Genomic DNA, 18,129 nt, shown 5'->3' on the forward strand with positions numbered 1-18,129 from the left:
CCACCCCACCTTGCTGCGGTCAAAGTAGACAAACCCGTAGGCTCCAAGGGCCCAGATCTTCCAAGGTATTTAGGCACCTACATCCCACTTATATTAATGGGAGAGGCAGCCTGGATGCCTCTGGCTACATCTACACTACAGCCTATGTTGTTATAACTTATGTCACTCAAGGGTGTGGATAAACCACTCCCCTGAGCGACATCAGTTACACCAGTGTAAGCGCTGGTGTGTACAGCTTCTCCGGTCTACATAGCTACCACCGCTCACAGTGCTGGTTTCATTATGCTGATGGAAGAGCTCTGTCCTGCCTGACGTTCCTGATGAGACCATTGTAGTCCATCTTCAGTATCCTGCCTACAGTAGTGTTCTATTTCTGATGCTTAAGAAAATGAAGACTGGGGAAATCAGTGACACAATGCACCTAGACACTTGTGCAATGACACATAATGAAACTGGGCAAAAAAAATCCTTCAGAGCCCATGTGATTTCACTTTCTGAAGCCCTGAATGTGAGCAGATTATGCCTGGAAGCACACATTTTGCTGATCTGTTTGTGGGTAGGTGGGTTCTGTTTGGACGTCCCTATGTCTTTTTAAACCAATTAATCCTGTCTACTGCTAGCTGTGGTGACTTTTTTTAAACATACTGTTATTTTTGTATTTTGTTCAAAGCCCAGTGGGACTCCTAATTTGATTATCTGCCATACAGAGCAGGGGGTTTTTTGTTGTTGTTTTTTTTAAAGCATGCAGTTTACTATTGATGTTAACTGCTACTTTCAGACATTTGTTAGTGATTAACTTGCCCACTGGCACATTCTCTAATACCCTTCTGTGCATTGACTGGTGCAATTTATAACTTTTCACCTGGAAAGTTTGCAGACAGTATGTTGTAATCTTGGCTGTTCCCATCTTTCAGCTTTTTTATGAGTCCTTGGGAAAACATTTTTGCTAAGCTAAAGCATACTTGAAATGCTGCTGAACACTGATGAAGTTCAGTAGCAGATACTGGTCCTGGTCAATCTACCTTAGGCAATGAGCAGAGGAAGTTGGAGGTAGGATAAGGGGTACAGTATTTCTACTGCACTGTAGTAGCAGAATTTCAACCTGTCCTTGTTTGCTTGTCAGTTTGCCACCAGGTTTACATGGATCTCTTTTTTTTATATCTATAATGTTTGATTTCCCTCTCCCCCTCCCCCAATATTTCAACATATAAATGTTAGGCATCCATATCAGCCCTAAAGAACAACATCAGTCTGCACTTCCAGCTTTGTGTGGAATATGGTTCATATATAATAGAGATAAGTTTAAACGATACACTGGGAGGCACTGTACTCTAGGATTACAAGAGGCAATTGGGAGTTAGGGCTCCTGCATTTTGGTGCTGAGTCTGAGACATTTTTGCCATAATATGTGTGTTTCACTGTGCTCTCATTTGTCCAACAGGGATAACAATACTTACCCACATCACAGGAGTGTGTGCAGTTTAAAAAAATCAATGTTAAATGTGTGTAAAGTGCTGTAGAAGTTAAAAAAAAAACAAAAAAACCAACAACCCTACAATAAAACTGCATCATATATCACAGTAGACATGAAAAAAATGCTAAATCCCAAAATCTGATTTAATATTGACCATCTACACATTATGATGCCAAAAAGCTAATGCAAAGCTACATCCTGTGACCTAAATGGTGTTAACTCAGTTAATAGTTAATGCCTTTGTCTGGAAACATTCTTGATGCTTTGGACCACAAATCAACAAATAGTTTTTGTTGTTAATTAATGTCAAAACAAAGCTTAGATATTTGATAATCACAATTACTGTGTGTTATATTTATCTAGGTATTTCTAACGGTCCCCTCACTGTTATCTGAGCACCAAGCTGTTGTGAGTACTCCCCAGTTCCACAAACACTATCTCTGCAACATGACTAGAAAAACATTCAACCAACCCAAAATGTGGAGACCACTTTCAAACTTGTATTGCTTTCTCCCTTTAGGAGGGTCTGAAAGTTTAGTACTGTCTTATCTTGAGTCTTCCAGTGATGTTACGTTAGGGACAAAGCTAGGATGAGTAACTGAGCTGAGAGGGACAGATTTCCAAATAGCATAGTTGTCCAAGAGCAGGTCTCATTGGGGGAAGTCAGACTGGGGAGTATCCTGTGTAGAAAAGGAGTAATGTTTTCAGAGTTTTCTGCTCAACTGAGCTGCTTGATGACTGCACTTGATGAAGAACTTACATCAATGCCTACTGACATAAATCTAAGATGAGCAGTTGAATACCTGCTTTGAAAATTCTCCCCAGGGTGTCAATGAGAATTTCACTGTCATTTGTGAAGATTTTTCTGTGCTGCAACAAATGCCTGAGATTCTTTTCATATCATTAAAGTAAAATGCAGACCACAGAGTCCCACCTAGCACCAACACCTTGGTTTGTACTCCTCATCTCATGATACTGTGTATACGTAAAGCACTGAAAAATGGAGACGGTAGACAGAATAAAAATAGAAGAGGGAGCAATCAGATAAACTGAAAAACTAATCTGTGTTTACAGCTCTCTACGGAATGTAAGGAGGGGCATTTTACAGATCTGTCTATTCCTAATACACCCCATATCAACATAATCCTGAGCAGACTGGTTTACAATTACCAACATTCTTATGCCCTCTGGTGGCTGCTCTGAATTCTGGTGAAAAAGCTCTAGAAGCTCTCAGGTTTCAGAGTGGTAGCCGTGTTAGTCTGTATCAGCAAAAATAAGGAAGAGTCCGTGTGGCACCTTAGAGACTAACAAATTTATTTGGGCATAAGCTTTCGTGGGCTAAAATCCACTTCATCAGATGCATGTTGTTTTTGCTAGAAGCTATCAGTGCTTCTTAGACATATACTGTATCTCAGGGGTTCTCAACCTTTTTCTTTCTGAGACCCCCAAACTCGTTATAAAAACTCCACAGCCCACCTGAGCAACAATAACTGTTTTTCTGAATATTAAAGCCAAGGCCGGCATTAAGGGGTAGCATGCATGGCAGTTGCCCAGGCCCCACACCACAGGACTCCCCCCTCAAAGCTACATTGCTTAGGCTTCGACTCCCATGCAGCGGGGCTTTGGCATTCTGCCCTGGGCCCCAGTGAGTCTAATGCTGCCCTGCTTGGCGGACCCCCTGGAACCAGCTTGTGGCTCCCAGGGGGACCTTGGACCCTTGGTTGAGAACCACTGTGTGGATCTCATACCTTGGAAAGTCTGTCCTTCCGGTGACTGCATTGGCTGAAAGTTGAAGGTTATACTAATGACCAGCTTCCAGTCTATCTCTGGAGTTCTTTGTACAGTGTCCACCACTGAATAACCTTCAGGTGACCTCTTTTTAATATGAATAGCGAAAGATGCATGCTGGTAAATATTCTGAGGTTCTGTAATGTTATTAGGACTGTTGGCAAGCTCTCGAAGTGGTTTTGCATATCTCCTCAAGCGAAGAACTGATTTTTGTGTCAATCAGCCAGTTTGAGCAGCTAAATAACATGCTCTTTGGTTTAGCAAAAAGAACTGGTTTAGCTGGCTTTCTTTAATGGCTGTCGGGTTTTTCAGTAGCCTGATGTTTCCAATATTTCATATAAACAGCAATAGTGTTGGCCAAAACGAGACTAGGGAGTCCTTTGTCTCAGACTTAAAGACCTAAGTAATGATATCCCATAATATTAACTCCCTGCTGAATACCTGTCTAGTTCATGTCTCACTGCAGGACTTTGCAAAGCCTGATCTCTAACTGGATGTACAATTGATGCCATGATGAGTAGAATTTTAAATGATGTACCTGAAATTCTAGTATTCAGAGTAAGTAAGAAGATAGTGGTGTGGATGAGAAAGTAGGGAATAAATATGGTTAATACTGGATGTGGTGTTATGGTACTATGTAGGACCAACATGCTGCTCGTGTCGTCAACATACTGTAGCACCAGTAATGTTAGTCCTGCTGTATTATTGATGTTATCAATAACATATGATGCCATTTTCCTGTAGAAGTGAACTAGTTTTAGGCACTTACTATCTCGGAGTATGTGGTTTCCAAATTGAATGGCACGGTGTGTGACAAGTGCTGGGAAGTACTTATTAGAGCTGTTAATGAACTCTGTCCACAGCAGAAAGGATGTGACAGAGAACTTTGAAATAGTTTCCGAGTGTACAGTTTCTCTTGGGAAATAATGTTGAGTCTGTGCTCTGTGACTTACTGTTTTATAACAACAGTTTGATACTGTAAAACACCCTCTGTATATGGCTCTCAAACCCTCTTACTAAAAATGGCTTGTCATCAGGGCAGTGTGAAAGTGATTATTATACCCATTGTGCGGATTGGGGAACTGAGGCCCAGGCATGCTGTATCCAGTGTTGTTGTGAAGAGCTCTGTGTAAGCTTGTCTCTCTCACCAACAGAAGTTGGTCCCACAAAAGATATTACCTCACCCATCTTGTCACCCAGGCATGCTGTCATTTGCCCAAAGAAGTTAGAAGCAGAGCCAGGAATATACCCAGGAGTACTGACTCCCAGTCCTCCGCGCTGATAGTCAAGGGCCAGATGGCCCTTGCAGAGTTTTCACCGTATTGTCTCACTGGGAGTGGGGAAGAGAGCCTGCAGAACAAACGGGGGACTCAGGAGGCCTCCACTCAAGCTCTGATTCTGCCTCTTCTTCCATCAAGTCGCATGGCTGCAAGGGAGGTGTGCTATCAGCTGTCCTCAGGATCCCCCGCAAAAGATGAGAGGATGCCAAAGCTCAGAAGGGGGCTGTGGAAGTTAATATGTCAAGCCATGCCTGCCTTGCAGGATGAAAGTGAGGTACTGTGATGACATACAGTTCTGTGGAAGAGGCACATTTCCCCAGCCACATGGTCAGAGGCAGATCTGCACACAGTAACCTGGCCCTGTTTTAATTTCTCATGGTTTGTCTTGTCTTGTCTTTTTTAAATCAAGGAAATGGATCAGAAGCTACGAATGCATGGAAAGTTTCCATCAAGTCAAAGATGGACAAACCTAGAAAACTTTATATCCCAGCAGCAAAGAAATCGCACTTCGGGAGGAGTGGGCCAGATCCTCAGCTAGTATAAATTGGCCGACCTCCATTATTTATACTGACTGAGGAACTGGCCCATTATGTCTTTCAAAAATCTCCCTGCTCTAGGCATAATGTCTTTGCTTTGTGATTTTATCTATTCAGATGAGCTTTTGTGTACAGCACTCTCCAAGGGGCAGTGTTTCAGAATGGAGGCATCTGATTCTCAAATGCCAAACTCCTGTGGCTTTACTTCCTTTTTATTTTAGAATACACTTTCTTCATTAAAGAGTACCGTTCTGTGATGTCAGGCACAAGGAATCTTTCTTTAAAGGTGTGCAAAGAAATTGTTAGTTGGGAATTAATATTTAAATTTAGGGATTATCTTACATTGCAGGTATTGGAGCAGTGGCCTTTTGTTATATATTGTCTCTGTGTATAACATTGATCATTTCCATATGGTGAGAGTTAAAAAAAGACACATTTATAGTCCTGTTTTCTTGTGGTTTCACTTTCTCAGTCTCTCTGAGATTTAGTGTTTAACCTTTAAATGGTGAGATGTTTCTCTGCATTTATCATTACAATTGAACTGTTGCAATGTCCTTGAATTACTTCTCTAACTTCCTGCACTCCCCTTAAAATATGGATAATCTCAAGGAGAAAAGAGATATTTGGATGTAAATTTTATCTTAAAATGACTTTTTCTGAAATTTAGCTATCGGGCTAGGTGAATAAACCTTTCTTTGCCACTCAGAAAATCAGCTGGTTGTACTGGAGTAAAAGTAGATTCAATTTTTCTTTATGTTTCACAAAATATAAGAGAAAAGTTCAAGGTTACAGTTAGCTGGTGCATCTGAAATTATCTGCGCTTTAGGAAAAATATATACAAAATGGTACTTGGTGTCTGCCCTTAGATATTTTATAGGAGCCTGTTACCTTGTTATCTAACATCATTTATTGTAAGGTAGGCTGCAGATTTTTAGGTTTTATCAGAGATACGTTTTGCCACTGGAAGGAAGAGGTTTCTCTCTATATAATGTTATCTGAATTAGTGCTCATATCTCTGAAGCAAAGCATACAGTTTAGGGCTTAAGCACTAAGGCCAGAGTCAGGTGCATAATTGTGTAGCTAATTTTTACGCACAATTGCCACAATCCCTGATGCAAACTGAATGTTTTGTACACTCAGATGAATATTTAGACACCCTGTCATCCGTTTAGACATCCTGTTGCTCCTTTGTATGTGCAGTTGCTTTAATTGCGAGGCAGATTTGGTGCTTGCTGCCCGGTGCTTTCAATGTTTTGAAAATCAGGCTCAGCAAGTATCATTCCTAGCCCAAATGAGAGAGAACTAGGATCATATACAACCCCAGACCCAAGATTTTGGGACTGCTGGGTTGTGTTGTGTCCAGTTCCTGGAAGACGAGTCCACATGACAAAAGCCACCTCCCACAACTAGCACTATTTGCCACTCTTGTTGGCAGCCTCAACAGGGACGTCAAGCTCTGAGTGGGCTTGGAAACTGAGTCACACTCTCTCCCATATGCAGGTCAGTGTTAAGGCTTCTTGTTCTGCTTCTGCCCATTCTGTACCTGTTGTGTGGATAAATGGAAGCCTTCAGTCTGCAAGGCTGTTACTCTCAAACCTTTCACCAGCACTAAATTCACTCCATTGCGTATAGCTGTGCAACGTAAAACTCCGAGCAGTCTGAGCAGCGTCAAGCAATGCAAACATTTTATTTTGTTTTTAAATCCAATTTCAGGTTGGTCCATTCAGGTCCAGGTAAGGGATCCCCACAATCTGGGGTGGATTTATCTTTTGCAACGCGCACCGGTACAAAGCAAGGGATTGAAACCCATCTCTTCAGGACAGAGACTAGCAGAGACCTCTCACTGTGGACAAGGAACATAGTGCAGGGCTGCCACAATTCAGCTGAGCTCATCACGGAAATCACAACCTGTGAGTAACACTTGGAAGTTCTTCTTCTTTATGTTATGTCACGTTGGCATTTGTCCTTAGGTGTGTTTCTCAGTGCAAAAATCAAAATGCTGGATCTGTGATCATTAGTCCAGCATCAATGCTTGGAGAAGTATATTGGTCTCTCCAAGTTATTTCCACTGGAGCTGATTGAAACTCAGAATGTAGACAAAACTTTCTGTGAAAAGTTCATTGCTGCTTTTGCAGCCAGCTTTTAACTTCTATAGGAACTGTGGCAAATTGTGTGTTTTCAGGCCTCCTATCATGTCATTCTGACGTCCATTTTGCTCTTTTCTTCCTCATTCTGATACGAGTCTAGCAGCCAATAATGCCTGAATTGCTAGAGTCAGAGATGGGGACCTCATGCCTTTGGGAAGTGATTGTCTTGATGAGAAAGGAGGGGCTCCTGCTGCTGCTATGCTTCTATTTCAAAGGCCTCAGCTCTGTGACCCCTGGAAAGAACATCCTCCTGGAGTAAGAGGAGACATCGGGGGGAGGGAGTAAAGGTTACTGGTGATCTGGTTGGGGGACCTGTCTGCAGAGAAGAGTGGGTAAGGTCAGAACCATAACTGTCCAAAATTCACGAATAGATATAGGCCGTTTACCCACCTTGACCTGCGTTTTTAAAAATAAAAAATGGAGGCCAGTCTAATAACAATGGGTGCAAACTACCTCCCCCTTTCAGACAATCTACCTTCCTTCTAAGATGCAGTCAAGATTGAATGACTGAGCACGACAGTCTCTCTTCATAGGGCTTGTCTACATGGGGAAAATGGCATAGCTATTCTGGATTATCTCCATGTCTGGATGCTCTCATTCTGGAATAAGTGTGTCCACAAGTGGAGTTATTCCAGAATAGCAATAGGGCTTCAAATTCACACCTCACCTTATTTCAGATTAACTTCCCCATGTGGACAAGCCCATATTTTGGCCTACTGATCTCAAATGCCTGACTGAGCCCCCTTCACCCTGCTGCTCCTATTTGTTGGTTTGCCTTCTTACTTGTTCAAAGGGGTGCAGTTCTCGCTGTTCAAGACCCATCCCCCAAAGCTGTAAAATCCTTGTTTTGTGATCTCTTTGTCACCTACTCTTTCCTTTCACCAATGCTGGTAAAATTGGGTACTCCATCAATTCTACCTGAAGGTCTAAGTCTCAGTCCCTGAGCTAACGTAAAGGTTAAGGCAGCCATGCTGCAGAATTCCTGCTGCAATAGATGCTGGTTACAATTATCAGGGTCTTTTTTCAATTACCAGGAAACTAATTAGTACTCGAGAGAGTCTTCATCTTCGTTGAAATTCTTCAGTGATTCCCTTTGCAGCTTTTAACTTTTGATGCTCGTTTTGTGCTTGAAAAGAGAGGCTGGCTCTTTGAATGTCTGTTTTGGAAGCAGGGGTGCTACCTGAATCTTAAGGTTAATGAGATTTTCTTTTGTATCTTGGCATTCAGAGATGCACACAAACATGAAGGGTGAAACAAATTAGGTCCAGGGGAATTACTTTTTTTTATTTACTCCCTACAACACCCAACAAATTAATGTAACTCTGTATATTTGACTCCTGTTTGGGTGTTGTAAAGCAGAAAGAATTTCAGTAGTCTTTCACGGGCTGGAGGAGTAGAACAGGATTTGATTAATTTACTGTAGGTCTGTATCAAATGTGAAGTTTCACAGGTATCAGTCAGTTCTCAGAGTGCTGCCTTTCATAGTCCTTCTCCACAGCTCTTCAGGCCAGCCTTTAAAAATAACCCTTTTTTAATGCTAAGTGGTGTAAACAACCGTTCTAATTTTAGGGCACGTCCACCCAGCTCTGATTTTGTGGCCAATGACAGGCAGTTATCTTAACTGCTTACAGGTAACAGCGCTCAGTTTACATCATCCACTCAGCTGGTTTTCTTCCATCCACACCCAACACTTATCTGCCTAGCTCCGTCCTGACGAGGACATTCATGTCAGTTGATCCACTGTGACTCTGTAAGGAGTAGTGTCCTGAGGAGGTGCCCATGAAGCCAGATCAGCTGCTCCGGGGGCAATGCATTCGGGAGTGTCCTAGTGCAGAGAGGGAGCCTCTTGGGAGGAAGGAGGATGAACCAAACTAGTTACTCAGACCAGGAGTAGCAAGAGCTGCCTAAAAGTGGGGGGACCACCAGCGCCCAAACCATGGCCACACCACTCCTTCCCACCAAACCCAGACACAATTCGGGGTTCTGTCTGCACTGCATAAAACAAACATGTGAAGCACTTATGGAGAGGATTGCAGAGAAAGCTTCAAACTAGAACATGTAGATATCTTTGAATAGTTAGGGACAGAGTATGGAGCAACTGATCTCGTATTGGAGGTTGGGAAGGCATAGTATCCTTCAGGTCCATGAGGGGCTTATTTCCAGGTAGAACTTCAGGCAGATGAAGGTAAACACTGCACTATGCAGATGTCCACTCCTCTTGAGCAAGGAACCAATCATTCAGGTAAGTATACCTGTAAGCAGTCAATGAGTTGCATTGTGGAGGTAACTTGCCCTGCTGAGCACAGGAACAGCAGTAAACAGCACAGACGGAACAACTAATTTCACCTGCAAGAGCAAAGGATAAGGAAGGGCTTTACATATGCCTGATGGAAATTCTGTTTGCCAACTGGAACTAGTTAACTTTCAATCAAAATTTGGAACACGGCAAGTGCAACTCACCCTCTTGTAGAAATCACAGACCAGCAGAAACCAAGAGAATCCTGTGAAAGGACACCAGTGAAACCTGCTAGAATTTCCATGGGAATTGATACAGAATATGTGTGTGTCTATTATGCATAACATACACACCACTATGTATGTTCAAGGAAACTCAGTGAAAGCCAGTGAAGAGGCTAAGGAATAGTGACTCTGAAATACAGATAAAGCCACATAAAGTAATCTTTTCTCACCCTGACATTCAAATCCACACTGCTTAGTTCTTTAGCTACTCATCTCCAATCACCAATCTCATACCCACACTACTATTTGTTTCAGAAAAGTGGCTTGAGTTTCTGTCTATAAAAGAATGCTGGTTTCTTTTTATTTTAAATAGAATTTGGAAGAGGTTTAAAGCAGGTCAAAATGTGGAAGTAGACAGGGTGACTCTGTTTCCTTTAAAAGGTATTTTCCTTGTTAGTGTTGTAAGTAGAGTGGCTAATAAGTCGCCATAGAGGTGAATGGCATTTTACAAATACAAGCTTTTTAAGGGCAGAGGTCTCATAATCTAAATTTTGTTTTTCGTGTTCAGCTTGCACCTACAAAAACCAGGAGTGCCGTTTGACCATCCATTATGAACATGGATTCTCTCTCACAGTTGAACCACAAGATGGTGCCTTGTCCAAAACAATTGCACAGTGTCCCTATGAAAAGCTAAAAGTGTCTTCAGATGATGGCATTAGGATGCTTTATTTAGACTTCGGAGGCAAAGACGGAGAATTTGTAAGTACTGCATTTAGCTATGGGAATGCAGGTTACCATTTGTGCATGCAACTATTACAAGCAATTATTCTTTGCATGATTAGCATGACAGTGTGCTCAATGGAGCTGACTGTCCTTGAGTTCATGGTTTGGGGCAGGCACTTACAAACCTAGCTAACATAGGTTAAATATACACATAGAAACAATTCTTGGGTGCCATGATTTCTGGTAATCAAAACGTAAATTGTTCCATGCACTGCTGAACTCCTAAAATAATAATGACTGATATCTATTAAAATTTATAAGGAAACTGGCAAGGCCTTTTATCATGATTTCATTGATCTGTCCTTAGAAAGAGTCAATAAAATACAAATGGGGTAGGGATAAAATGGTAAAACCATGCAAGGAGGGAAGAATGATTTCCTGTATTTAGGGACAAATTGAGTTCCATGGTGGTCAGACACTCCAGAGTTTTTGCATTTGTATGCATCAATCTGTAAACACTTGTTAACTAAGGGACTGATTTTTCAAACATGCTCAGCACCCACAGTGACACTTAGGGCCAGATTTTCAAAAGAACTCAGCCACCAATCTGTTGTGCACTTTTGAAAACCTGGCCACTTATTTTGGTGCACAAATGGGCTTTAAGCACGTCTGAAGATCTGCCACAATTGCGGGTGCTAAGTTCTTTTGAAAATTCTGTCCTATGTGTCCAGTCCTGCAAAATGCTAAGTGCTTGCTACTCCCAGTTAAGTTACTGTAAGTTGAAGGTGCTCAGCACCTAACAGGATGAGGCCATAATGTTGCACTTTAATGCCATCGACCTGGACCAGTGGGAGAGAATGGCTTAGAAAGTCATTTTCTGTAGAAACACAGTGTTCCCTGTACTTGAATGTAGAACAAAGAGTGGAAATAAATGGCCATTTAAAATACAGTGCCACTATTCCTGGCTTTATGAAATCCTAACATCGAAACAAAGAACCATATCAGCTTCAAGTGCAGAACAAACATAGGCTCATTTCAAGGGTAGAGACTGTGGGCTAGATCCACAAAAGGACTTCGTCTCAGCACTGTAGCACCTAACCCTTAGATACCCTTCCACCTATGGAATCCACAACCCTGAATTAGCTCTGTATGTAAGGCATGTGGAGAGTTAGGTGCCTAGGAATGGGAGTCACAAAAGCCAGCAGGCTGAGCAGGGAGTCACCTCAGCAAGCCACCAGGAAATACTGAAGAGGGGGTGGGGGCCTAAGCCTAAGCCCCACCCCTTAAAGGGACTTAGGCAGGGTTCATGGTTCTTCATTCAGGGTTCACAGCCATGAACTCTCTCCTGACATTGGGAACCTAAGCCAGGTCATCTCTTTCTCACAAAAAAAACCAAGAGACCCACCCCCCATCTCCACCCCTGCCAGGAGCCCAGTTGCAATAGTAAAGTAATAATTGGAGATATACCAATCTCCTAGAACTGGAAGGGACCTGGAAAGGTCATTGAGTCCAGCCCCCTGCCTTCACTAGCAGGACCAATTTTTGCACCAGATCCCTAAGTGGCCTCCTCAAGGATTGAACTCACAACCCTGGGTTTAGCAGGCCAATGCTCAAACCACTGAGCTATCCCTCCCCCCGTTAGAACAAGCCCCAGGATGTGGCAGACCCAAGTTCCAATCCTGTTCCATATACAAATTGGGATAGTTTCAGGAGAGACTGAGACAATCCTACCCCAAATATCCCATAGCCCAGTGGTTAGGGCACTCTGCCGAGAGCTGGGAGATCCAAGTTCACATTCTTGATCCAAATCAGATAGAGGGAACGAATGATCCCAGGACTCCTGGGGGAGCAGCCTAACCACTGGGCTAAAGGTTTCATATAGACAGCAGTATCCACACCACCATTGCTTTGTAGGGAGGCTGATAAGTTAGTTAACCTCTGAGCATGCCTACCGGAGCACATCCCGCAGTGAGTTAGTTAGGGGAAGACCTCATTTGAGGATCCTGATAGGGCGTAGGCATGAGCTAGGTGCCTGGGCATCAGGATTGAGGTGATTGTGTACATGCCCCACAGCAAATATTTAGGGGCTTAGGAGAGATAGCTCAGTGGTTTGAGCATTGGCCTGCTAAACCCAGGGTTGTGAGTTCAGTCCTTGAGGAGGCCATTTAGGGAACTGGCGTAAAAATCTGTCTGGGGATTAGTCCTGCTTTGAGCAGGAGGTTGGACTAGATGACCTCCTGAGGTCCCTTCCAACCCTGATATTCTATGGTTAATCACTTTATTGGTGGAAATATAGGTGCCTAGAGAGTTTAGGCACCTAAAGGGTTAGGGAAGAGCTAAGTGAGGGGTTTTGAGGATCTAAATTTTGGACTTCAGCACCTAGAGTGGCAGTTAGGTGCCTAAATCCTTGTGTGGAGCTAGGCCAATATTAATGGCAGGATTCTATAATAGAAGAATTGACTGTCCTGCTATTGCCTACTACATAGTGATGACATCTTGTTCTGTATTGTTCATGAGTTTACATGTTTATTCTATGTAGAATGAGGTCTAACATAGAAAACAGAACAGCCCCAGTTGCTATAGCACGATCAATGGGATACAAAACATTCCATCTGCTGTTGCAGGAGGTGAAGTGAAGAATCTATTTTCCTTCCGGAAACTGGCTTGACTAGCAGTTGTTGAGGCACTGGCCCTCAAGAACAGCCAGTTGCCATCTTTACCCCATTGGCTAGTTAAAAGATGGTGCATCCTGACTGGTCCATCTATAGCTGCTAGGATAACAATGCCAACATGTACAGTGAACAAGTATTTCAGAGACCCAGCCTACTCATATTGAAGTTGAGAGTTCTGCTATTAGCGTCAGAAAAAGTAAGAACAGACCCTTAATGGAAAGTGACATAGATGCATGTGACATTTAGAAATTATATTCTCTATATAGTGAAATCCATTGTAGCCACCTACTTGTGGACCTGAAAAGGCAGCTGCATAGAGCATGGAGGCTTGTAAACCTCAGGAACTCAGCCTCGCTTTCACAATCCAAACTGTGCCCCCTAACCTTCCTCTCTCCTGGGTGAGGCTCCCTTTAACAGCTGGAACTTGAACCTGTTAGAAAACTTCAGGGGTTAAACTACTTCCATCCTCAAAACAGAACTATTGGGATTCCCTGTGAGAGCTTTCTGCTCCGTTTATCCAGAACCCCTCATCCAGTTCTGGGAGGACACTTCATCCAGTTCTCTGGGATCCAAAAAACTCAGTTTGACTCTAGCATATCACTCCGATTTTTGTGTTAGACATGTAACAGCTCTTTGCCCGTGCTGGCGTGGCCCAACAACTGGTGGCAACCACAATTCCAATTCATGTCGCACATCTTTCCTAACCCCTAACATCTATACTTCTTGCATGTAAAGACCAAGTGCTTTGCAGATTGTGTAAGGCAAGCTTGTATGCAGCATTGGGCCCAGGATATTAGACAGACAAGGTGGGTGAGGTAATACTTTTTATTTGACCAGTTTCTGTTGGTGAGAGAGAGAAGATTTCAAACTTACACAGATCTCTTCTTCAGGTGTTTCCCAGAACCTGAAGAAGAACTCTGTGTAAGCTGGAAAACTTGTCTCTCTCACCAACAGAAGTTGGTCCAGTAAAAGATATCACCTCACCCATCTGGTCTCTCTAAAGCAAGCTTATCAGTTCAGGGTTTTTCTGTATACCTTATTTATTCTAAACTTATCCACAATAGTTAGTTTAGTTAGTTTTTGCTTCCATTATTTATATGCATGTATTCACAATAGTGAGTAGTTTCTGCAATTACTTGTTCAGGCATGTCTTATCTTAAGTTGGGCATGCTCATATCAGCTAAGCCAGCCCTACAGGAACCTATAGTGTTCAGTTTCTAAACCGATCAGAAAGCAAACTCTGCAGCTCTAGGATTTTTTGCACAGTGCCAGGGTCATTGATTACTCTTAATGACCCAAGTATTTGCAACAAGACAAGCTGTAGAAAAATAAGATGCAGTGTGATGGATATGATAAAGTGCTGTTTCTTTTATCTGATTGCTTTAAAAATATTAGCAGGTAATAAATCAAGTAAATAATCTGCAAATGACTGCTAGTTTTATCAGTGCTTTGTGACCTGAACAACCACTAACTCCATCTCTTTTCTAATTTCAGCAACTGGATCTTCATTCTTGTCCAAAGCCAATTGTGTTCATTATTCATTCATTCCTTTCAGCTAAGATTACAAGACTTGGTTTGGTGGCATAAGTTACATCTGTTTCCTAAAAGAAAAATGCAGCTGCCATGCTAATCTGAAGTACAATCAATAGAAGACACCTGTAGCTGCTAGCAATCTACAAAAGATTGGAGTTCAATGCAGGGACTTCAGCTCTGGTGATTCTCCAAGGCCCAGCCTTCATTTTGTCAGCTACAAAGGAGGCGCACACAGAAAAAGACCAACAGATTTCAGAATAGTCCTTTAAATCACTGTCAGTTGCAGGAGACGATAACAAAACTCATTGTAAATAGTAGCAAAAATGGAATATTACAATGTTAATTTAAAACCACATACTGTACAGTTGAAATGAGTACAGTACTGTATGTGTAGACATTTCAAAATCATAAATTGTGCCTATTTCAAAGTATTTGTTTATCTAGAGTAAGTAAGGGCTAAGCGGATGCAAGACTGGGCACTTATCAGTTGTGATTCAGAATAAGGCTTGATTTTTTTCTCTTTTTTAATACTATATGAAGTGGCGGCTTTATGAAGATTTAAAAAAAAATCAGTAAAATATTACTTTCATCCCAGTTCATGTGCTATTTAAATGACTTGCTGTTCCATAAGAAAGAGCCATGAGAGGCAGCTGCTTTAATACCCCGGCAGGTAGGTTGTGTGTGTGCATGTACTCCAGTAGGGTGCTCAAAAGCAGGAGTTCTCAACCCTTTTCTGTCTGACACATCCCCCCAACATGCTATAACAACTCTCCAGCCCACCTGTGCCCCCAAATCCGTTTTTCTCATATCCAGTAGATTAAAAGCCCTTGCCAGCATTAGGGGGTAGCAAGCAGGGCAATTGCCTGGCGCCCCACGCCACAAGGGGTCCCATGAAGCGAAGTTGTTCGGGCTTCAGCTTTCTGCTCTGGGCTCCAATGACTCTGATGCCAGCCCTGCTCTCTAGTTTATTTTGGCGTACCCCCAGTTGAGAACCTCTGCTCTAAAGCAGCAAGGAGGTCCTTAGTGAACAGCCCAGCACCCAAATCAAACCATTGAGGGGCATTTTCAAATGATCCATATGTAAGGAGCATATGTGCACATTCCTGTAGGGGGCACCAAAGCAGCAGTAATTATAGGACTTCTGTGGTTAACAGGCTATTTAACAAGAGAGCACAAAGGGGCCTGTTCAAGTGTCCTTAACTTATGAGCACACAGGGTAAACTTTTTAAAAGAACTAACCTAACTTTAAGAGCCTAAGTCCCACTGAAAGTCAGGGGCACCTAGTTGCTTTTGCAAATTTTACCCACAAGACAAGTTACAGTGCCTCACTTAACATTGTGACCTAGTAGTATGTCCTGCTGCTAAATCAGTTAAATTGAAATAGATTTCATTAAGAAACATGTGTAGCTCTGTAATAATTCATTTAAAAATGTATTTGAGATTCAAAAAGTGGCCTGAGAATTTAGGAGGAGTGGACTGAAAAACTGTTGATCAAGTAGAATTTATACCACCTTTAAGCTGCAAACAGAACTAACTCTTTGAACTAGATATTCATAATGTGTTGACACTAAAGCCACATTTTGAAAGCCAGGCTTTTAGAAAGAAGCAGAAGTCATGAATGTGATTGCTTGCAGAAGTTCAGCTGTAGCATTGCAATGATTTGTCTTTCTTTTTAAACTTTAAAGGTAAAGTAAGTTTTAATTTAGATAAAAAGAACAGGAGTACTTGTGACACCTTAAAGACTAACAAATTTATTTTAGCATGAGCTTTCGTGAGCTGCACGAAAGCTCATGCTAAAATAAATTTGTTAGTCTTTAAGGTGCCACAAGTACTCCTGTTCTTTTTGCGGATACAGACTAACACGGCTGCTACTCTGAAACCTTTAATTTAGATGTCACTCAACTGGCAAAGAAAACAAATCACACATACTAAATAATAAAACAGTGATTCCATTGTAATTGTTTTTCAGTTGAGGTCTCGAGCACAGTAAATAAGTCAAATCTGTTTCCACATACATAAACCTTTGATTTATGGTGGTTTTCATACATATGTTAATTAGTAATAGAAAAATACTCATTTTAAAATTTTAAAGAGATGCTGGGTTGAATTCACAAACACCGTACTGTACTTGCAAAACGTTATACCCAAGAAAGAAGATAATTTTTGAACAGTACACAAATATAGTTATCTTCACAAAAATCCTGAAAGTTATTTGCCTATCTAGTAAACTTTCATTTCTACCTTAATGGCACTTACAATAAGGAATTAAAAACTTATTTTATACCCCCCAAAAAATAAATGTTAAATAATTTGCCAATATTTTCCATTCATGCAGTTATCTGTGGCAGATCTCTGATCTCTTCTGGTTTAGGTGATTTTAGGGTTACCTCTTTCGGGGAGGCAAGTATAGGGTTGGGCCTTTGATCATAGAATCTATTTCAGTAAAAGCCTATGCAAAGTGTATCAAAAAGTAAATGCCAAGGTTTGTGAATTTAACAGAGGAGGCATCTTCCCTGAAACCTTCTAGATCACACAATGCAAAGCGTTTTTTGTCCAAGTACAAAATGTTTATGCATTTGGACCCCTGTTCCTATAGAAAGTTCAGAGATTCAAGCTGCAGCTTGTGTACTGTGGACAATACATATGTAACTTATACTGCACTATGTCCTTATTCTTTTAACACTTAAAAGTCACTGGAATGTTATATAAACATGTATGTTCAATGTAAATAATCAGAATTCGTATTAGTATCAATAATTAAATTACACAGTATGTAATCTAAGGTGCTCAGTTCTATATGAAGTATAAGTGAATAACTAAATAGTTTGCAAAGAAAGTTCATATTATATATTTATAGACAAATTAAAAATTATGGTAATTACAAATGTTATTTCTTCATCATTTACAGATTTTGGAGTGATTCATATTTGGATGGGATTGACAAAATATGGGCCTACTCCACATTTATAAGAGTATAGTTTATATTTTAGAGGAAAGATATATTTAATAAAAGTCATTTATTCGATTTTTGTGAGGTGAGCTTAATTTGTACAATAGGCTATTGAGAATTCTCTATTTACACCATTTCTGGTCTCAGGGAACATTACACTTAATTCATAAATATTTACTAAAACATAAATATATGGAAAAACACTTCTTCAGCTGGTTTAAAAGTGAGGCCAATGTTCTTTAGGCATGATTTTTAAATTGGAAAGAAAATGCACCATTATTAATGATGTCAGCAGTGTGTTTGGGGGCCTGTGAAGTGTCTCAGTCCAGTTCCTAGTGGACAAATAACCACATCCTAATACGCTCCTCTGTTGGAAGTCTCTCTCATCACCAAGGACAAAAAGGAAAAGGCAACTCTACTAGCTGGGGGTCATCAAGGCAGGTATGCAACTGTGTGGGGAAACTTACCTCATAGACACGGCATCTTTCCAGCACATTTCACAAGCACTAAATTCACTTAGTTTTCCCCAACACAGTTCCCGAAGTGTGTCTGTCTGGTGGTAGCAG

At 41.4% G+C, this 18,129-nt stretch overlaps 1 protein-coding gene across 1 annotated transcript in view; it reads left to right on the top strand.

Moving 5' to 3' along the window:
• SNTB1 (syntrophin beta 1) overlaps positions 1 to 17,638 on the top strand; it is a 156,519-nt gene extending 138,881 nt beyond the window's left edge. The window contains exons 5-7 of the mRNA XM_045006776.1: positions 6,792 to 6,988; positions 10,254 to 10,444; positions 14,575 to 17,638. Coding sequence (XP_044862711.1) covers positions 6,792 to 6,988; positions 10,254 to 10,444; positions 14,575 to 14,667 — 481 coding nt within the window. The 3' untranslated portion in view covers positions 14,668 to 17,638. The remainder of the gene's footprint in view (positions 1 to 6,791; positions 6,989 to 10,253; positions 10,445 to 14,574) is intronic.
• The last annotated feature ends 491 nt before the right edge of the window (positions 17,639 to 18,129 follow it).

This window comes from Mauremys mutica, chromosome 2 (genome assembly GCF_020497125.1).
Source record: "Mauremys mutica isolate MM-2020 ecotype Southern chromosome 2, ASM2049712v1, whole genome shotgun sequence".
Classification (NCBI taxonomy): domain Eukaryota; kingdom Metazoa; phylum Chordata; order Testudines; family Geoemydidae; genus Mauremys; species Mauremys mutica.